General features: G+C 35.2%; 1 protein-coding gene across 6 annotated transcripts in view; it reads right to left on the reverse strand.

Moving 5' to 3' along the window:
* Positions 1-22,991, reverse strand: part of Gys2 (glycogen synthase 2) — a 67,357-nt gene that overhangs the window by 32,436 nt on the left and 11,930 nt on the right. For all 6 annotated transcript variants that reach the window (XM_048787277.1, XM_048787276.1, XM_015498225.2 and 3 more), the window contains 9 exons: positions 19,741-19,932; positions 17,221-17,403; positions 11,402-11,546; positions 6,147-6,264; positions 5,710-5,830; positions 3,215-3,321; positions 2,503-2,562; positions 1,746-1,824; positions 886-999 (listed from right to left, as the gene is read on the reverse strand). In XM_048787277.1, coding sequence (XP_048643234.1) covers positions 886-999; positions 1,746-1,824; positions 2,503-2,562; positions 3,215-3,321; positions 5,710-5,830; positions 6,147-6,264; positions 11,402-11,546; positions 17,221-17,403; positions 19,741-19,932 — 1,119 coding nt within the window. The remainder of the gene's footprint in view (positions 1-885; positions 1,000-1,745; positions 1,825-2,502; positions 2,563-3,214; positions 3,322-5,709; positions 5,831-6,146; positions 6,265-11,401; positions 11,547-17,220; positions 17,404-19,740; positions 19,933-22,991) is intronic.

Genomic DNA, 22,991 nt, shown 5'->3' on the forward strand with positions numbered 1-22,991 from the left:
GGGGGGGGGGGGAGAAAGAGAGAGAGAGAGAGAGAGAAAACTGATAGGGCAAGTTTCTTACGAATATGGGAGACAATGAGATTCCACAACTGTTCATAGAACCTGAAAAAAAAAGTTGAAACCTATATTTGAGGTCGGCTGGAGTGATGCTGAAGATAATACAGGATTCTCGAGGAAGTCATATGTTAAAAGTGTCAGAAAAAAAGGGAGAGTGGGGTGCTTAGAAAAGATTCCTAACAGCTTCTGACAATTCCGTCTTGAACACTGATGAATGAAACTGAGCAGAGTTAAGCAATCATCTATTTACAAGTTCACCATTGCCACCCACACACAGCTCCGTCCCAGAACAGGCTCAGTAAACATCAGGTGAAGCACATAGTGGCAGAACTGAATCTTACTCATGTAAATATCCTCAGCATGCACTACTGTACCTAGACATTACAGAAACTCAAGCGTCAAAAGGATGAATTGGTCTATAGAAAAGCACATAAAAACACCTTCTTTAAAACTGGTAGTCTCTCATATTATCCCTTTAAATAGAACTCTATCAGGAAAAAATAAACATAATTCATGTTAATATCAGATTCCTTCATTAAGGAAATTCTTAGAATACATTTGTATTGTAGTCAATTTTCTTATAATTATTGATAATATTGTACAATAAGTTGTAGAATTCTGACTCAAAACCATGAATATGCTTTGCTTTTCAAGAATGAAACCAAAATATTCATTATATTGTAATTGCCTAAAAGAAGAAGCAATTAATTTCATTTAGAAATGTTTAAAACATCCTGGTAGACGTTAAAACAACTAAGACTTCTCATCAATTCTCCAGAAATGTATTCTTATAACTGTGAAAAGGCCTACGAAACCAATTACGTCTACCTTGACTCTGTCTGCACGGTTGTTGAAAAGCCCAATCCGCCTAATGGTGCTGAGGATGGGATCTGTGGAGTCATCAATCATGTTGTGCGTGGTCACAGGAGGCAAAGACTGTCGCTGAAGCAATAGAGGGAAGAAAATGTCAATTGTGCAAAGAATTAATAAGGGTGACTAATTTAACAATAGGTCACTGACATTTCAAGCAACCTTTATGGTTCTCAGACTTTGCAGATGACACTGATGAGCATGACTAAGTTTTGTGTGTGTTTCAGAGGAAGATAATGGGTTTGAGAACTTCCTTTCACAGATTGTAAGCACATGTAACTTTTGTTTTCCATCTGAAGCCACCACGTGAAAGATCTAAACTTTGTGACTGCTTTGGAGACTTGTTTGGAATATAAGGGTGTCCTGGAATTTTCCAGAACTGCCCTCTTGCACCTGGTACCTTCCTGTTAGGACAAGAGTTCCAGTGCACGCCTAACACGATTTATCCTGTTTGCAATAATTCCATTCTACTAAAAAACATTCACTTTTTTTTTTCAACCATAACACAAATTCTATGCTTTTGGAAAAATTTAGAAGGCTTTTTTTTTTTTGGTGTTGTTAGTATATAGTTTTTAAACTGGATAAATTAATTACAAATCAATTCTGCAAGTGGATACAAAAACAAGTTTCATGAGAGTTTTAAAAGAAATCCTTAAAACTACTCAAAAAAGGACACGATTCAGGTAACTATGTGAGAATGTCTTTTATAACCCTCTAGTCTAAAAATTTCCAAAATTAGTACATTCCAGCAAATTAAAATATTGACTTAGATTGATTTTAACAGTTATGAGAAATGGTGGGCACTTTTTTCTTTTTACCTGAGTTGAAAAGATGGCTCTTTTCATAATTGTTAAGTCATCTCGATCCAAAATATCATTCATGTCAGGAATTTCTCCTCTGTTAGGAAAAACATGTTAATAATAAAAATAAAAACAGGGGCTAGGGTTGTGACTAAGCAGTGGAGTGCTCGCCTAGCACATGCAAGGCCCTGGGTTTGATTCTCAGCACTACATAAAAATAAAAAATAAATAAAACAAAGGTATTGTGTCCAACTACAACTAAAAAATATTTTTTTAAAAAAATTAAAAACAGTTGGCAATAATTAAGTGCTTTCTAAGTGCCAGACATATGCACATATATTTTTTATTTATTATTATGTTATCCATATTATTAAGTAAGGATGATAACATAGATTTAACATGTAAATAAATACAAATTAGATATATGAATATTCATCATGACCAATATATCTAAATATATATGTGTATACACACACACACACACCTGCATTTTGACTTGAGCTCACCCTCTGTTTCAGATTGACATACTAACCTGTAAAGAGTTCCCATGGACATAGAATCTGCCAGCATAAGCAAATGTGTTCTCAAACATTCAAGCGGTTTACTGGTGTTTGTCAAACAAAGCATAAAACTACTGTTCGCATGACAACATATCTTCAAAGGCTATTATATTAATTACCTTGTATTTAGAACAAAGTAAGTATATGGTAGTGTCTGGATGGTTAAATTTGAATAGTGAAGTCCTAAATGAAGTGTGTGTTTTTCGAACACCTACCTCAATAATGCATCATAGAGTTTCTTTCCAAACTTTTCCTTCATAGAATGCACAGTGTCCCTGTTTGAAATGGAAAGGTTTCTAATTCAGACAGCATTAAAACTTTCAATCTTCATTTGTCATAACAATGCTATTGTTTCATCACTTGTAATTTTTGAAATTGCAAGTATCCTCTGCACAACTTCTTCTATTATTTTTTATTTGCCAATTTAGCTTGAGTGAAAAACCTCCAAGCTGAGGCAACAGAACACCTTGATCAACTCCGAGAGCTTCAATTTTTTTGCTTGATGGTGATGGGAGCTGGTTGAGAGCAGGAAGGGCAGAAGGTGTAAGAGACAGCAAGTGTGGGAACTGGTTGATGGTGCTGAATCTGGCTGAGCGTGGAAGAAGTCTCTACACTAAATCTCTTTACTTTGGCATATGTTTAAAAATTTTCACAATTGAAAGCAGAACACATATTCAACCCATCTTTAAATATTTCTACAGAAGACTGTTCCTTCCATGTTTGCTCATTCCAAAGATTTTCCAATAATACCTATGATGTCATTGGGATTACATAATCCAACAAAGCAGTCCAATAGAAGAGAATCGATTTGTGCTATAATAATCTTAAAAAAAAAAACAACGTTCAAGGAAATATCTCATAGATCATGCACTTCAAAACAAACCCCTTTACATTTATTGCTTTGAGATTTACGAGACGTGAGATTACCATAGCTGTTTTCGCACTGCCTGTCCTTTCAGGGTTTCCACGTTGAAATTATTTGTCTTGGCAGGCATAATGAAAAACACCACTGCTGTGACGTTACTTTTATGCATCTGATGAGGGATTAAAAACACAGCAGAGTCAACTGTCAAAGATTGCAAAAGCATGTGACAAATGGACCTTAAACTTTGATAAAATAGTGTTTTTACATGTATTTAGACAGAAAGATTTACTTATGATTCACAGAGAAATGACTTCTATCTTCCTAAGACTTTTTCAGCAATTTAATTTAAATCTGGCTTTCAGTCAAGACTTGTCAATGAACAGTTTGAAAACTCAGGAATAAAATATTTTCATGGCATCTATCACCTAAAATAGGTAACAATTGTTATCCTTATCACTGTGCTTTTCTATGGTTAAAAAAAATCATAAATGTGAGCTAAAATTTCAAAGCTAAAATTGGTTCTTTAAAATTTGATATTAGAAATTTAATGAGGATTGACTTCTAGTTTGTTCTTTTTAATCTTTTTAGTTTATTCACATTGATTGGCACCAATAGATTATTTATGTTTTTCTGTCAAATGTCTTGATTGTCCTTATGCTGCATTTTGGTTTTCAGGCCTAAATCAAGAGAATACATACAGGCTCAGTACTTCTGTGCAGCAGGTACTGTGATAGGGCACTTAAAACACATAATTTGACCCAGTGCTCATAATAACCACATACAATAGATATCACTTTCCTCATTTTGTCAATATCAAAAGGGAGCCATGAGAGGTTTAATATTTCTTCTGAGCTCCTTAGAGCAAAGCTGAGACTTAAACTGATGATTTTGAGTCTAAAATCCATAATTCTTTTCCATGTCCCACAAGTGCTATTAGCCTAGCAGTTTGGGAAGTAAGTGTATAAACTCCAACTGCAAACATATGCGTGTTTGACTATCTCCTGTGCGTGAGGCATTTGACCATTAAGTATGTGACCTCTTCACTCTGGGGCCTGACATTTTGTTCAGGAAATCAACAAAAACCACAGGATAAGAAAGAAACTCACCACAGAAGTAGTCAATGTGCAACCAAAGAATAAATGCACACTATATGGAAAAAAGAATGCCTTCTTTTAACTTCTCCAAGTACTATAATAATGTTTGTTGACTAGCATAATAGCAATAGGTTTTTTTCTTCACATCTAAAAATAATATTTTTAGTCTCTCAATAATATTTATATTGATAGATTTATTAATAATATGACTCTCAATAATAATTATATTGATAGATTTATTAATAATGTTCCTAAACATGATATATGTTTGATATAGTTGTGAGTCCATTTATTAAGATTATTGAGTGACTCATATATGAAATAAGATTATACCAGAATAATCTGTTTGATCTTGGATTCTATTTTGCAAATGGGATTTTTATTAATGTATTTCTTCCTTATTAATGTGGTTTCAGTGAATCTTTTAGAGTACTTGGTACAATATCTTCTCTAAGGCAAAGATTAATCTATGTCCCTGAAAAAATTTACCAGGAGAAGAGTACAGAACTCAGGGAAATCTAGATTGGCTCAATATCTTAATAAGATCAAAATTTTACATTAGGTTCTTGGGGATATTTTCCTGTTACTTATTCTATATTTGTAATATAAACAAATTATTTTAATCAGTTACTATGTCATGGTACCTTTTTAAAATAGTTATCTCCATTGTACATATTTTATTGCTGAATTAGTTGAGAACCTCCTTTAAGGCCCATCTTCCTGAGGTGGGGAAATGCCATAATTCTGGGAAGAAGAACCTACTTTTCCTTCTTTGTGTTTTCAGGTGGAAGGACATCTCCTAGACTTGGAGTTTGAAACTCTTAAACTTGGAAAGGGAACATGGCTAGTGAGTTGGGGAAAAACAGTTGACATGTGTCTGTCCTGTTCTTCAGAGAGCTAGTGCTGTAGTGCTCAGCAGGTAGCCACATGGCACATGCTACTCTGAAGGTCTGCTTGAGTTGGAGGAGGGTGGCAGTGGTCAGAGATACCTGTGATTGAATGGCTAAATGCAATACCCAGGGTCAGTTTTAGGATACCTATTGTACTCCAGCCACATCTTCAACTGCAATTGAGATATGCCCAAGCCACATCTTCATTGGTTTAAAAAAAGAATGATGATTTGTTATCTATTCACTCAATTTCTCTATATTTATCTTTCAACTTATTATAAGCTCCTGGGAGGGAAAAGGGATGTTATAACAACTTCTTATAACTGCACTTATGGTGTGAGGTTCTCTTTTAAAAACATACTGGACAATACAGATAAATATGCAGGTGAACAATTCAATAATTCTAATATGTAAATTGAAAGGGCAGTGTCACTTTCAGGATAAGGTTATCTTTGTAAATGTTCAATATCATAATCCTCTTGAAAGCTATTTAAGAAGCCAGAAAGTTCTTCACTCTTAAAGAAGAAAGTCATCGCTAGAAGAACATTGCGTCCTGCCCTAGAGCTTTCTTACCCTCAGCAGGAAGTTCAGTCTGGATAAGGATTCTAGGAAGATGTCAGCTCCTTTGTTTGAAAACTCATACCTCCCAGCAATGAAAAAGAATAAAGTCTTTTCAAGATCGAAGTCCAAATGACTAAAAAAAAAAAAGCCAAACAGTTTCATATTAAATAAGGCAACAGCAACAAAATGTACACATGAATTCCATTGGAGAACAGAGGGACTGTGATAGAGAAACATTTACTAAAATGATCCTGCTTTTTCTCTACTAAAGATATGAAAAATCACATGCTTTTTCTTTTCTTTTTGCTTTCTTTTTTTCTTTAAGTAAAGAAAAGCATGGGCTAGAGATACAACTCAGTGGTAGAGAATTTGCCTAGTATAAGCAAATGACTAGGGCCAATCCCCAGTGCCTAAATAAATATATAAACAAATAGCCCAGAAAAGCATACCCATAAAAATGACCTCTAACAAAATCTTGGATCCTGGCCTTATACATGGCATGGAGATTTTGAAACTCGTGCACTGCTGAAAACTTCTTAACATTCAAGCCATTTGGAGTAATTACATCTGGAAAAGCAGAACAAAAGTGAAGCCTTTGAGAGGTAGTAAGTAGAATTTTAGGAGAGAAATGGTATTTTTAAATCTATAAAATTAGACTAACATTTCCAGTTTGTAACCATAGAATTTAAAATGCATAAAACTTCAAAATGCAATCTTTTGGTGGAAACAGGAAATCAGGAGTACTTGATCTAAAAAATAATGTGTGATTGGTACAATGAAATGAAATTTCTATTTCTTATTCCTAATTTGTTAGTTCTAATTTATTTTTTCTTTTTTTAAGACTTTTTTTGTTTATTTGTTCTAATTGGTTATACATGATGGTAGAACGCAATTTGACACATTGTGCTAATTTCTTCTTTCTAATACAACTGATTCATTATACCCCGAACATTTTGTTCTGGCAAGAAGACATTTTTGGTTTTCAATATATTGGTCATCAACAAGAGAGAGATTACTCAGAGCACATAGTAGAAACCACCTATTGAACTGATTACATGGGTCATCACATTTAGAAGCTCTAAAAACAAAAACGAGGGAAAAAAAAGAAGCTATATCAAACAGTTTAATAACCAGCAATGGTAATTTTTGCAATGGAGATTTGAGCTAGAATTAGAAATATGTCATATTGTTTTGAACAATCTTTTATCATTAAAAGGCTGTTCTCTAGAAATGGTCCCAAGTTTTTCAATCATTTCTTATGTAAAATTTTTTTTTTATTTTCATGAGTTTTTACTAAGTAATCTGGCATTTGCTACACAGTTGTTTCTTAGTATTCAAGATTGATTCTAGGATCCTCTTGGATAACAAAATGTGTGGATGCTTAAGTCCCATATAAAATGGTGTAGGAAGAGGTGGTCTTACCCATTAGGGGACATAAAGAGAAGGCCCTTCCCATTCCTGGATCCCCAACGACAAGGTTTCAGACAGAACTAAAGAGTAGGGGGCAATGGAATGAGACCTAGGAAAACCTCAGAGGTCATGAGATTATATTGAAGATGGAAGATAGAGGCTACTACCCTCACCTTCCGATGTCCCCATCTCAGAATCAGAACCTTAGGTTGTCCCATCCCCCAACAGACTCCTCCTATAGCCAGACTATCCCATTCTGTGGGTACCACTTAGCGTGGCCCCTCCTGAGCTCACCTGGTGGCCTCTATCTTCATGTACATCAGAAACTAAGAAGGGGTGGTATACCTGCTCATTGGAGTAGCTCAGGAGACCACCAGTAATTCATGTCTTCTCTCCATTTTCTGTGTACATGTCTCTCTGTTTCTGAAGATTTCATAGCAATACTCATATGGATAATGTCAAGAATTAAATTTGTTACATGAATTTATTATTTAAAACAAAGAACTTTATTCTTTTTTCATTGGGATTAGATTATAATTTGTTATGAAAAATACCTTCACTTCATTACTTTTTATTTTAAATGGACACATATTAATTAAACACATTTACAGGATCTAAAAATAAAATAACATAGTGTAGAATTGCATCAAATCTATGACATCCTCCCTTAAACTTTAAATCATCTTTAGATTACTATACTTCTTTAGCTTACAATACAATGTAAATGCTACGTATATAATTGTTATTCCACATTGTTTAGAAAATAATGACAAAAAACATAATCAATAGACACAATTTTCAAATATTTTTGATAATGATTACTTAAATCCATGGATGCAAACCCTTTGATACCTAGGGCCAACTACTCCTGTATATAGTACTAATACTTCAAATATAATAAATATTTGAATAAAACTGTGTCTGTACTAAACATGTTGTTTAGTAACATCATGGTAGTATTTCCACTATATTTATATATTATAAATTGTATAATATATAGAATATATATAAATATGCACACATACCTAAGAGCATTTATTAATATGTAGTAAAATAATTAGAATATGATGTTATTTGAATGTTGACATAGTTATTAAGTTGTAATTTTAGATAAATAAATGGTTAGTAATGGCTATGTTTGGCAACCAGCTCACAAATATCCTGAAGTTTTAACAAATGGACTTTGGAAGTCAGAATGAATTGATTCCAGCATACCACTATCTACATAGCTTAAGAAATAAGATTTTAAGACCTGTTTTTATGCTTCATTGATAAATTTGGAAATATATAGGTGCTCTTACATAATGACACAATTAAAATTGTGCTTTTTCTCTCTAGAATAAAAATCTAATATCAACTTTAATATTATAAAAGGATCATCTCAATGTTTATTATACAAGCAAAAGTCTCCAATTTGTGAGCAGCTCCCCTCTACATTTGGTATTTCTTTCAATTTCATTTTATTAATTAGTTTAAGTAAGTATAATTAGTTATATTATGGATTCATTTACATTCACTGAAATATCAAAACTTCTAAGATATGCTTTGAAAACATATCCTTTCCCCTTCTCCCTAATTCTTTTCTCTCCCTGAAAGCAACACTGGGAATGAACATCTTGCTATTATTTCCAAGTAGAAGACAATGTTGATGTCATCCACCTCTCTGAAGACACACAGGAAAAAATGACTAAATGGTGACAGCTGAATTTCAGTTATAAGTATTACCACAAATTGAGAAATCAATAATCACAAAACTAACAACTTGAAGTGTAGACACAATGTTGAAAACATCATCATATGACCTTTAAGGCACATGGTGTATTAACTTATATATTTGTAATTAGTAAATTTATAAAATTGCCTTCTCTCCAATATTTTAAACAAAATATCATCTTTTCAACATTAGACATTGAATCAAACTTATGGTAAAAACCATACACGTGGGCATTTTAGCACCTACCTATAATTCCAACCACTTGGGAGACTGAAGCAGGAGGATCACAAGTTTGAGGCCAGCCTCAGCGACTGAGCAAGACCCTTTCTCAACATTTTAAAGAAAGGGCTGGGGATATGGCTCAGTGATAAAGTGCCCCTGGCTTCAATCCCCAGTACCAAAAATAAAAATACAAAACAACAACAATCATAATACATTATTAAATGGGTCTTTTTGCCAATTAGTACACAATGATTTTTTAAAAAAATCTGATCTCATTTTAGCTGTTGATACAGCCAACACTTACCTCTTGCCTATGGAGCTTGACCTTAGCACATGCTAGGCGAGTGTTTTACCACTGAGGCACAGCCCCAGCCCCTGTAGTTATACTTTTTTTTTTAATACTCTTAACTGTAGAGAACTTCAAGAAAAATTAGAGAATACAAAATCATGGTGCTTCCACATAATACTTTTTTTCTTTTTAGAATGCTTTTGAGAAAGTTTATGTTTCATGATCTACTAAAAGTGCATTGACCTCCTTTAGCCACAAAATGTTCAAAGATTTTACAATTCCAATAAGGACCACCATGTATTTCTACCACTAGCCAGAAAGTGAACTAGACTGAAGTGTTTACAGTTCTATTGGAACTTGCGTGTGAAGCTAGCTTGTAGGCAGCCAGTGACACAGAAAACCTATGAAAATCTAGACAGTGATCCACACCAAATAACAATTGCTAACTTTTTCTCAACATTTATGTGAACCAGATATTGAGTTCTTTCCATATATTAACTCTTTAAATCACCGCAACCATTCTACACTACAGGTAGGATTACTATCTATATTATGCTGATAAGGCACAGGGAGCTTAAATAACTTTTATAGTGTCACATAGTTAGTAACATTTACTCAGCCCAAAATCATTTTCGATACTGAATTCAGGCAGTTTGACACCAAGTCCATGCTTTTCACCATTACTCTGCAGTTCTATCCCTGAGAAAATAAAACTTTTAGAAAATAACCAATAAAGAAAGCAAGATATGGAATCATCTTGGGGAAGACCTACTTTTTAAAGGCAGAAGAAAGCAGAAAAGTTATTAGGGACACTAGAAAATAATCATATTGGAGAGAATTTAGAATATGCAGTGTCATGAAAAGTGAGGGGAAGATAGAGGTGTTCATCACTTTTATGTCAAAGAGCATAAAAAGAATCAGAGAATCCTGAATTTGGTAATTTTTTTAGAAAATCAATTTCAAACTTCCAGGGTTTAGAAGCCAGAGTTCAAGGGGCTAATAAGTGGAAATGGTAACTATAGTTTTGTTCTTCCAACATACTTGGCATCAGGAGATTACATAGACATTTGACAGAGTAGCTGCCTGGTAAGAATTTCTCATTTTAGAACAGGAAAAAAAAAAAAAAAGCAAAGCATGTTTGTTAAGTTCAGAAAAGGATACTGTAGATAGAGAAAACAGATCCAGGAGAGAAATGAACACACCAATGGTGCAAACTCCTGCAAGGAGCACGGGAGTGAGAATCCAAGAGAATCCAAAATCCAAAAGGATCTTTGGAAAGAAGACATATCATAAACGATCATCCTACCACTATTCATTACTTGAATTCTTGTTTTTTGTTTATGTGATTTAACACCTTAAAATACCTCTTCCAGATGCTCAAGAGGTTGTAGTCTAACCTCCTTTGTATCCAGTGGGTCTAAATAGGAAAAGAGACAATGCCAAGACAAGGATGCATTCAAACAGACTCATTTGATCAGACTGGCACCCATGGGAGCATTCTGATTGGCTCAGCTTATATCAGGTGTCTACTTCTTCATCAATCAGCTGTGGCCACATGATGTTTTATGAACATGCTTCCTTGCACTGCAAAATCTGGTAGGATTTGAGAATGGTTTCTAGAAAAATTTATAAGGAAGTCTGGGGAGCGGTAAAGCAGGCTTATACAAAACAGCACCAAAGAGGTAATATTATAAGATGTAGGACTGGGACAATTTCCCACAAATTTCTAAATTCTCCTTCACTTTTATTTTCTTAAAAGAGAAATGCCAAGTTAGTTATCTTATATATAATAGATCTTGAAAACTCTGTTTGTACTTAGGGTTTTAAAAGCATAACTCACTTATTCAATAAGATTCAACTCTTCCTATATTCCAGTAATAGCTTAGCATTGAATTCATCACAAACCCACTGAAATTAAGAATTGAAATACATGTAATGAATTACATGGTAGCAATAAGTACAATTTTTCATCTAATACTTATTCTGGAAAAAAAACTAAAATCTTCATACTCTAATATCATTTGCAGTTGAAAGATAGGTGAGGTGACAAACTCAGCTGTAATAATTACCAGGCTTTCTCTTCAGCATGTGTTCTGCCTCGATTGCTGTTATTTCTGAAACTGTGGTGAACACATGAGCGCAGTGAACAGAAGCTCGCTCCATGCAGTAGCGGTGGTAAATCTGCCTTTCCCCAGCCTCTTTGTCTATGTTAAACTGTTAAAAACAAACAAGCATACATTTGCTTACACTGATCCTCTTTCACAAGCAAACCAAAGTCATACATTTTATGAATTGTCTCTCCTCAAGGATATGGAAAAATTGCATGATCACAGTGAAAGTACTGATAAATTTTTATTAAACTATTGCTAAAATACATAACCATTGATTTTTTAAAAATCACTGTTTACTTGATTTCTTCTTCTAATCTGTTATTAAGCCCCCTGAGTGATCTTTTCATTTTGCTATAATTACTTGGAATTTTTGAATTTTTGGCATTTTATTATAATTTTACTAATCTCACATTTTCTAAAAATAGGGAAAGTTCCTTTTCCCAAAGCACTTTATCATATTTTACCCATAAACTATAAAACAAAACTGGCATTAAAATTGACACTGAAAATAAGGATAATTAATATCATCCTTAATGCGCTAAAGGGAACTTGAAAAGATATGACATTTCATAATTTCAAAGGCTAATAGTTACTTTAAACTAGTGTGTTAGATTGTGAAATCATCTCTAATTCTGGCACTTTAACTTAAAGAAAATAACCAAACCCCTAAACATCACTTATAATTGGCACTTCTTGTGGGCTCTGGTATTTCACTGAATGTTATGTGTCACATAGCTTCATAGGAAACTAGCAGTGTCTTAAGAGAAAAGAGGATATAAAATTTCTGGCATTTTGCCAGGCATGGTGGCAGCATTCCTGTAATCCAGCGGCTAGGGAGTCTGAGACAGGAGGATCATGAGTTCAAAGCCAGTCTCAGCAAGGGCAAGGCGCTAAACAACTCAGTGAGACCCTTTTTCTAAGTAAAATACAAAATAGGGCTGGGGATGTGGCTCAGTGGTTGAGTGCCTCTGAGTTCAATCTCGGGTACCCGTCCCCCCACAAAAAAAATTTTGGCATTTTATCAGTGCAGAGCTTTTTAACACTATATGTTAGACACTCTACTAAGCACACACACAAAAAAAACCATATTGAATCTCCTTAAAATGCTGAAATGTGTTATGTTTGTCAGCTTTTCTTCTCTGTGACCAAAATACCTAACAAAAACAACTGAAAGGAGGAAGGCTCTATTTTAGCTCACAATTTCAGAGGTTCCATCCATGGTCAGCTGGCTCCATAGCTCTGGGCCTGAGATAGGGCAGAGCATCATGGCAGAAGCACGTAGCAGAGGAAAGCTTCTTACCTCAAGGCAGCCAGGAAGCAGAAGGGTGGAGGCAGGGACAAGATAGAGTTTAAGTGCACACCTCCAGAGCTCTTCTTCCCCAGAGCTTCACCTCTGAACACTGCTACATTAGGGAAAAGAGTCTTCAACATAGGAGTCCTTAGAGGACACTTCCTATCCAAACCATAACACATGAATTTTGTCTTCACTGTGCAGAGGGGGAAATCGAACCATTTAGTGGTGAGAAATATCTTTAAATAACTCTAAATTGATCCCCAGCCAATATGATTCCAAAGTTTGTGTCCTCATTTGTGTTTATATCATTGTGATTCCAGTTCTACCAGCAAATCAGCCCCCCCTAGAGAAGAGAAATGCTGAAAAAGAAAAGACTCATTAGAATAATGGACTGAGGCAAAAAATATTTCTGATCATTCTTTTATGACGGTGGAATTTGCAGCCATCTTTGTGACAATGTTTGAATCAGGGCTCTCCATGGCATGCTCAGATCAGTGGACATTTTCTTACATGCTGTATATGGGTGCTCTCATTCATTTCACCAAATCTTTCATTCAACCAACGTTTCTTGAGTAATTTTGGTGTACATGTTACCTTCAAGGAGCTTATAAACTAGTGGATGAACAGGTGAAAATTAGGTAGAAATGAGTGTGAGCCTGAATAAGATGTAAGAGCAGAGCAAGACCATTCACTTTGAGGATAGGGCAAAATACTTCTTACTCATTAATATGTGTTCATATTGTCAGAATCACCTCTAGAATGTAAGCTTTTCAAGTGTAGGGAGCATGACTTATTCATCTTTATATCTCCAAACTGGTTGGATGATTTAAATGACATTTGGACCAGGACATGAAAGTTTAATTTGGGGAAAGTTATTTTGGACTGAAACATTAGCTGCCCTAAAGAACAAGGATAAAAGTTCTAGAGCATGTACAGAAAATATCTGACTGTCTGATTTGACTGCAGCACTGAGTGTGGAATGTGAGAGACAGAGAATGGTGGGATATAATAGGGCCTATCACCAAAATCCCTGAAGATTCAACTGAGAATTTAGCCTTTGTCCTATATTCAGTGGAAAGCCACCTAAAGGGTTTATTTAGAGAAATGGTAAAGACACAGCCTATCCTTAAGAAAAGTAACTTGGAAAGCAATACGAAAGGTTTCCTGCCTCATCGAGTTTTTTTGTCAATTTCAAATGAAGTAACATAGCACCTATTTAGAAAAATGCCTGGCACCTGCAAGGTGCCCAGTAACTTGAACTATTGTTATTACGATCAGTGTTTATGTTGCAGAGAACAGTTCACACATGAGACAGCACTTACCACTTTTAGAGATGGGAAGATAAGTTTTCTAAGTGAACAAACTGAGTCTACAAAAATGCAAGGGAGGACAGGAGAAGCCAGAGACCCCGTGACATAACCGTGAAGTCAGGCGGGTGTGCAGTGGTTGCCTTTCCCTGCCTGCTTGGGGCTCCCTTAACGTGAAGCACGAAGTGTGGATGGCCATACCTCTGGCTTTATATCCTGTTTATGCATGATGTCCCCCTCCCCCGCCGCCCACATATTTATCATTGTACAGACCAATCTCTGTCTGATTGTTCCAACATCTAATGCCTTTCTAGACCTGATTCTTTTGACAAGGCACCTTACTTTCTTGTGTCTTACTATGTGTGTCATAACTTTTTATTGAATTCTGCATATTGTGTACAAAAGAAAAAAAAGATTGAAATAAAGTATATAAATAAAACAATGCAGTGAAATAGGAGGGTAACCCTATCCCTGAAGTTGACTAGTTCAAACTTGGTTTGAAGAAAGAGTTAAAATACATTAGTTGTCTAAGTCTTCCTTCCTTATTTACTAATCCTAAACAGTCTGCAGATTTCCAGCCAGTAAATTCTGTTGCTTTTAAGAAAAGAGAGACTTGGAGCAGTGGCGCACATCTGTAATCCCAGCTACTGGTGAGGCTGAAGCAGGAGAATCATAAGTTCCAGACTAGTCTTAGCAACTTAGGAAGACCCTATATCAAAAAAAAAAAAAAAAAAAAAGGGATGGGAATGTAGCTTAGTGGTAGAGTTTCCCTGGCTCAAACTGCAGTACTGAAAAAGAAAAAGGAAAAAAAAAAAAGACCACTAAAGGTCTTTAAAAAAAAAAAAAAGCATTAGTTATCTGTACATTTTAATAGAGGCAGGGTGGGTAACTAATGGCCGAACTTAAGATAGTGAGTTTGAGAACATAACATCTTCTTGGAAATTTTCAGAAAATGTATAAGCTGACTGAAAATAGTTGCAATGCTCTTTTATCTAATGAATTTTACTTAAAATTGGAAGACAACATCAAAGTCTTGTGGACTATTACAAAAAAATGTTTACAGTTAGCAATTAAATTTGAGCGAAAAATTATAATCTTTCTGCTTTTACAAAAATTGAATTATTTTATTCTTTTTTTTTAAAGAGAGAGAGGGAGAGAGAGAATATCTTTTTTTTTTTTTTTTTGTAGATGGACACAACACAATGCCTTTATTTTTATGTGGTGCTGAGAATTGAACCCAGATCCCGCCCGTGCTAGGTGAGCGCTCTACCACTGAGCCACAATCCCAGCCCCATATTTTATTCTTATCCCAATATTGTCCTCAGATTTATTTATCTGAGTTAAAACTTACTGAAAGTGATCCTGAGTTGATATGTAATTTGCATTAAGACTGAATTATGACTCATTTCCTATTTTGAACTTTTAAAAAATTTCATGTATATAACCAGTGTTTTATTTATATCACCCACCCAAATTCTAAACCTAATGTGAATATGGGGGGGAGGGGGTTCTGTTGTGAAAAATGATTAAGAATTTAACTCAAAATCTAAATTTTGTCTACTTGTTATCTTCTTGTCTTGGCAGAAGAATCTCCTAGAAAGCTGGACTGGGGTATGACTACAAGCTACAAATTTCTATATACCTAATAAAGAGGAGCTTGAAATTGATATTTTATGCATATATGTACATATGTATAGTGAGATATCATATTTGAAGATAATATGAAATAAATACTACGGATAACATTATCAAAAAGATAAAGTTAATTACTACAATATATTTGCTCTTTAAAAATAGACCATCCAATGTATGTTACTAGTTTTTTATTAGTTGCTTGCTACTATATAATATTCTTAAGTCCTCTGGAGTGAAATATTCAATATGCCAATCTATTATTTTCTCTTTTAGAAAGAGCAAAGGCTGCTCTTCTCTGGGAAGCATTGCTGATGAGCTCATCACAGATCACTGGTTTGCCCTTATCAGTCCACCCTTCTCATACACCATTAGGATGTTTCACTGAGCTCCTGGTTGTCTGAATTCCTCAGTAACTATCTCAAATGTACACCTGATCCTTGTAATCTGACCTTTAGGTTAGGCTGATCTTTTTATATGGCGAATCTCATTAGGGCCTCTCACTGCTTTGCAAATGTTAAATTTTTTCAGAAAGAACTTGCTTGCTCTCAAAGTGTGTTTGAGCTACTGGTATAACTTTCTAGTACCGTTATCTGAATGTTATTCATGGAATACGCACCCATGTGCATGCACACGTATGTATACACCCACTCTCCACCCCCACACATACTGTTTCATACAATTCTAGAATTTTTAAACTGAAAAAAGACTTTGGATAGTAACTTTCCAAATTCCTAATTTTCCTGATTCTGAAACTGAACCTTAAAACCCTAAATCCATTTGATTGGTAATATAGACTGCAAATCTGCAAAATCTCTTAATTTATGGTACACAAATGCCTTATTAATATTGCTGATCCAATAATATAAAATATGTGTTTTTATTATTCTAATTTAATTGATGGAAAATAAAAGAAAGAAATCAAAACTGAAGGACTTTGTATCATGAAATTGGGTCATTTCTTAAAATGAGCAAACATAATTATTTGATTATGTAACAACCCACATTCCTGTTTTCTATAACTTCTGTCCTACTTGAATCCCAAGAATCCCACCTATGCATTTCAGAGTTACAGAAAAAAATCTCACCTATCAACTTATAATGTGTTTCCAATAAATTGTTCTGTGAGAAGCTAGAGGAAATAAGGCTTGTAGTGCACCTAGAATCCCTTTCTCTACCTGCACTCAGAGCTGTATGTGAATCCAGCATCTATCTTCACAGCATTTTCCAAGCTACAGGAAGGAACAAGAGGCCGGTCTTGGGTTCACACAGTGTGTCACTCTTACCATGCCTCTGTGGATCTGCTGCTCCCAAGTGGGACAGAAATCAGGTCTCACACCTCCACACTCCATTGTACTCTGAGCAAAGTTAAGCTACATCAGCTCTCTATCACCCCAGGGGAGACCTTCTCATGAATATTGATTAACTAAAAGGGCATTTCTGCCATCTGGTTGGCAGATGAAATATAAAGGTCAATGCTTTTCATCCCTCGTCTTCAGTGATCTGAAGAAATGTGGATGGGGAGAAGTGGAAGGACTGTTTACCTTATCAAGATGGTTGTAAAAATCAATATTTGCAGCACAGAGATACCTCCCAAGTAGTGTGGCATGGGTTGTAAATATTGTGGCAATAGGGAGTTTCCTGGCTCGAGAAAGAATCAGTCCAGTTCCGGCCTGCCATTCATGAAATTGGGCAATGACATGTTTACCATCTGCATGATCTGTCACCTACACCAGAAAAAGGCATTGAGAAAAGTTATTGGTGAAACATAATCTTGAGCATCATCCACAGCAATGGAGAGTCATGGTATCTAAATTTATTGCAATTTAAAGGGGTCTAAATATGAGCCATACAGATTCAGCAAGGGTAAATGTTTTATAGAATTCAGTGGCATATTTATAAAGTCCATGTATTTTTATGTCTTAATCTCCCTTTCAGTGATATATCAGACTTATTTTTATATGCACAGAAGAAAAAATATTAACAGCAATACTAAATAATGAATGTTAGTAATAATATTTAAAAATTTAATAGATGTTTACTAGCTAAGAAATATTTGTTGAGTGGATGAATCAATGATAACAATAATGTTCTTGAATATGTCACTGAGTGCCTGAATAAGTTTGAACTACCCACTTAATAAGCTTTTGTATTTTAAAGTTTATTTATTTATTTACCTATTATTTATGTTGCAGTGCTGTGGATCAAACTCAGGACATCATGCATGCCAGGTCAATACTTTACCACTGAACCACATACCCAGTCCAACAAGTTTCATTTTTTTATTATTTATTTTTTGTGTTTAGTTATATGCAACCCCAGGATAGACCCTGACATAATCATGAAAGCATGGAACACAGCCTGCTCCAATTCAGTACCCAGCACTTCCCCCAGCATGCTCCCCCTCCCTTCACTGCATCAGTCCCTCTTCAATGCATTTACAGTTTACTTTTAAAAAAAAATTAAAATAAATAACAAGTGATTCATGTTTTACGTCTGTCTTATTTGGGTTCTCTCTTCCTTAAAGCCAAAAGAATTTTAATTGATAAATTACTATTTTAAGAAAATGGAATTAGGGAGAAAGAGAAATTCTAATAACTTGTTTAGAATTAAACAGCAGCTTAATAAGGACCCAGGATCCAGGTCTAAATCCATTACACGGAACCAGGTTGGGCATTAGTCTCTTTGCCTTAAAATTAGCTTGTTTCACTCCTACAAAAATTAATATTCACTATCCTGCTGGTGGTCCAAGGAAATACTTTTTTGAGAACCACTGACAAGGCTAAGCCCTCTGAATTTTGCCTGCTCTTTAAGAAAAATCAGTGATTAACAGTTGTACAAATAGGGCTTGCCTGGTAGTTTTGCCTATGCCTCAATGTCTCTACATATTGACCCTTTGAACCAAAGAAAATCTCTATTTTTGGAATTTTTTTCTTTTTCTCCTTCTTTCTTTTTTTCTTTTAAGAGAAAACTGAGACTCTCTGGTTCTCTCTCTCTCTCTCTCTCTCTCTCTCTCTCTCTCTCTCTCTCTCCATTTCCCTTATCAGAAAGAATGATGGTAAACACACACACACATACACACACACACAATTTTGTGGCTGGCCTCAGCCTTGGGGTTGTGTCCTCAGATAGGCAGTCTAAAGAGAGTTGTGTTCACTAACTGATCTAAAACAGGACCAAGTGTCTGCATTAGGACAGATTCTGCCAATACCCTCCCCCTTCATCTCCTATGCTGTCCCCAGCATAAAGCAGAAGGAATACCTGTCCATAGTCCCCTTCAATTGAAGGCAGCCTTCAACAGCTATTGGGGCATGACTTCATCAGAAAGAATTATTAAGGGGAACACTTTCTCACACTTAGTTCTGTGATATTTTTGTCCTTAGACTTTATTCCCACTGCTAGGGATGCTCTTCCCTCACCATCTGATTTTTTGGCTAGGTGTAATGAAAGGGATGCAAAGAAATCCTACTGCCATGCTTTGAGGAGTCAAGAGAGTTCCAGCTTGACTTGTTTAACAAAAGCTGGCTTCTAATCTCTTTCTTTTTTACATATATGGATTATTCTACTTCAAAGGACTCATAAATAGCTTATCAGAATACTTTTGCCCTTTGGAAATAATAAGAATATCTACAAGTCACTCCTGTTACACTCATGTGTAAGCCAAACAGAATATTTCAAATTCTCTGCTGCTCCCCAAATTTCACAATTCATGTATATAATGGATGATGAAAATCACCTCTTTTTTCTTGCATATCTATTGTGTTTCATCTACTCAGCTTACATAATTTGCATATTTTATACATACAATTCCATTTAAGTCTTATGTGAATACATATTAATAAGCATGATTATTACTTTATTATTACTCTGTTCCAAAGGTTGGAATTCAGTTGAGGAATGCTGGACAATTTCTTGAAATGTATTATAATTCTTTTAAAATGTATTAGGACAATCAAGAATGGCATTATCTCAAAATCTGCTTAATCTAAATTCCTGGGATTATTTCTAGGCACTGACTGCAGTTGTGCCACTCCTCTGACTTATCATTATATGGTAAACTGTACCTCTTTTAAGAACCAGGCAGTTAAAGATCCAAATATGAGCATATCGTTGGCTTCTCGGTCATTATAAGGGATGCCGACATTGCATGCTTCCCAAAAGTCACCCTTCCACCTGTCCAGATTCCAAGCTGAATAGCCTATGTCAAAGAGCACCACATAAGGACTCCCTTCTATCAGCCATCTTCCAAAATGCACCTGTTGTGTAGAGAATATATAGCCACATAATAACGTTAAATAATGCAAGAGAAGAAAATATATATTAGCATAGAGGATGCAAACTTTATTTGGAGCTCAATAGCAGATTAGGCATGCTACATAGAGAAGAGTTTTGATGACATCTGAGGTTTGTACCTAGCTAAGGGGACTCACATCCATTCCTGCACAATATCCACTTTCTGATCTTTGTTAAATTTGGTCATTTAAGAACAATGTATCTAGATAGCATAACTTTTGTTCATTTGTCACTCCTTACCCTCCTGGTTCCTTGAGCTTATACAAAGAGGATTTAGCATTATAGTCTATGCTTTTGTGATACAGTCACAGATGAAATGCTCTGTATCTTTAACAATCTGGAGCTGAATGTAACAATCATTGTATTGTGTAATTCCCTGTATGAAACAGGATTTACAATACTTCCAACTACAAAAGAAGCTGCTTCTGTAGACAAATGTGTATGATCTATCTTACTACTCCTATTTAAAAAGATGTGACCCAAAATGTTTCCTAATTATGTTGCTGCCAGACATCTTAACTAAATATTTTGCCAAAGATACATTATCTCTTTTTTCTAGCAGCTGAAAGTCTAATCCTGTTAGTCTTCAAATTGACTTTTTTGATTCCTATTTTATCTCAAGCAAATTTTAATGCATTAATTATCTCAGTTATTTTTCCAGTTGTATTGATGTTAGTCACTTCTGTATCGAACCTTCAACTTCCCTTTTGGTCTCTATATTTCTATAGTAATTTGCTTGTTCTTTTGCCTTGATTTTTATTTTATGTATATTATCCTAGTAGATAATATGCAACATTATAAGCCACTTCAACTCCTTTCTAGAACTCAGAGAGACTAAGATTAGTCTCTTTCATTGCATAGCCATACCTCTCTGGAAATTTGAATGTGTCCACATTGCTTACACCTTTACCCTTGGCACTCAACCAAAACTAAATTTTGCAGAGCCTGGAAGCTCAATTTAATTCTCACTTCCTCTTATGGGACTCAGGCATGTGTGGTGATGTTTCTACCCTATCCAAACTTTGACCAACCTTGAAAGACCTCATTTAAGTTGCTTCCATTTTAATTTAGTATTCATCATGCCACTCTTTCCTTTCAGGATTAAATTTTCAATACCTTTGTCAAAAGGAACCGAAATGCACTTCTAATATCCCAACCCCTTTAGCTGCATGCTAAGGAACTGGCTTCTATTCCACCTCTCTCCAGGCAATAAAGATTGGGACTTGATGCTTTCTAATTTCCTAGGGGCCATTACAAACAAAGAAGCAGTTAGATAAGCACATAGAGTTTTGAGGCTGCTGGAATCTCTGGCCTAGCTATTTGAGGAGAATATGGCCTGGATTTCGAATCATGAGACCAGTCAGTCCAGAGTTCTTCTCATCTCCCTCTGCCTTGGAAAAACCCTTACTTTTATCCCAATAGTACAACATGCACCCTTCTGTCACTTTCCTCACATTCCCTGTGCTATTTTCTCTCCTAGTGCTTCTGGGACCTCCAGTTCTTTCATTAATTACATATTGTGTTTCTTAAACTGCGTGTACCTCCCAGACACCACTACGCACAGACCCCTCAAGTGAGGACTTCTCATTTTTTTTTCATCTCCAGAAACTGTATTTCTTGGGAAATTAGTAAGTAAGAGGGAAAGTTATTTTTTTTTAACTTCTCTGAAACATTTAAAGCCTTCTTCTTTATTTGCATATGCTATCCAAACATAATTACTTTTACTTTTTCTAGTTTCTTTCTTACCTTATCCTAGGCAATATCTCAAGTTTCTTAACCTACACATTTACCCCACAGTTGCTTGACCTTGTAGAAATCAAAGAACTTCATGTACATCTGGTTCCAGCCACCCAAGTTCATGGCTATGGTCTTACCCTTTTCAACCTGAACTGTTGCTGCTCTGAAACATTCCACTCCAGCACCCTATTACCACACAACTTCTACAATTCTACTTCTCTCAGTGTGTCTCCTGGTGTTATGCATTCTTTTTTCTTTAAAACGTTCAGTTCCTGGAACCCTCCATCTGTTCCTACATTATCACCTCCTTTCCTGTCCATTTAGATACCAAGGCACATCAATCCAATCCCTTTCACAATTACCTCCAACACTGTGCTGCTTTGCCTTTGATATGAACGCTGGAATCAAACAACATTGGATCTCCATCTATTCAACTCCCTACTCTTTCACTCAGGCTGCTGGTTGCTGCTACAAATAATCACTGTCAAATACATTTGTTTTAGTAAAAAGTTCTGACTACACTTCAAAGATATCTAGAAATTGTTATATATTCCTTACGTATTTTTTCAGTACTTCTTCCTTCAAGTTCTCTTATTTCAACGCTTGCCTCCAGTTCTTACAAGACGACCTTTAACTCCTACTTTAGTAAGATCATTGAAAACATTGAATGAGATTAGCCTGAGTCAAGTATTTGCATTCATATTTTATTTCCTGTTTAAGTGAAAAGGGTGAAGAACAATTCTTTCAATATTGCGTTGGATCATGTTTTTTCCTACCATTCTCATTAACCTTACTCTCTTCAATCATGTATTTATTCTGACCTTGCAACTTCTCCCTATCTTAGTACATTTCGTTTTGGCATATAAATATGCTCAGGTTTCACCCGTATTTAATAAGACACCAATTCTTAAAACCATGTTATCTGAAACTATTATCTTTCCCTTTTCAAAGAAAAATCTCACAGCTATAACTTCTATACCCTTTTTCTCACCACTCATTCATTTCTTAACCCACTGCTATCTGATTTAACTTCTCCTTCTCCTAAAAAAAAAAAAAACAACTGTATTTAGCAATGCTACCAATAACCCGAATATCTCCCAACTCAGTTGACCCTTGCTCAATCATTTGTTGCCTTAATCCTTTTTTCATACTTGAAACTTTCTCCTCCCTTGTCTTAACATCATTATTCCTATTGTCGTTGTAATAAAGAACCACAAACCTAGTGACTTAAAACAGCACAAATTTATTATCTTACAGGTATGGAGGTCAGTCATCCAAAACAGGT

This window comes from Marmota marmota, unplaced genomic scaffold (genome assembly GCF_001458135.2).
Source record: "Marmota marmota marmota unplaced genomic scaffold, marMar, whole genome shotgun sequence".
NCBI classification, from domain to species: Eukaryota; Metazoa; Chordata; class Mammalia; order Rodentia; family Sciuridae; genus Marmota; species Marmota marmota.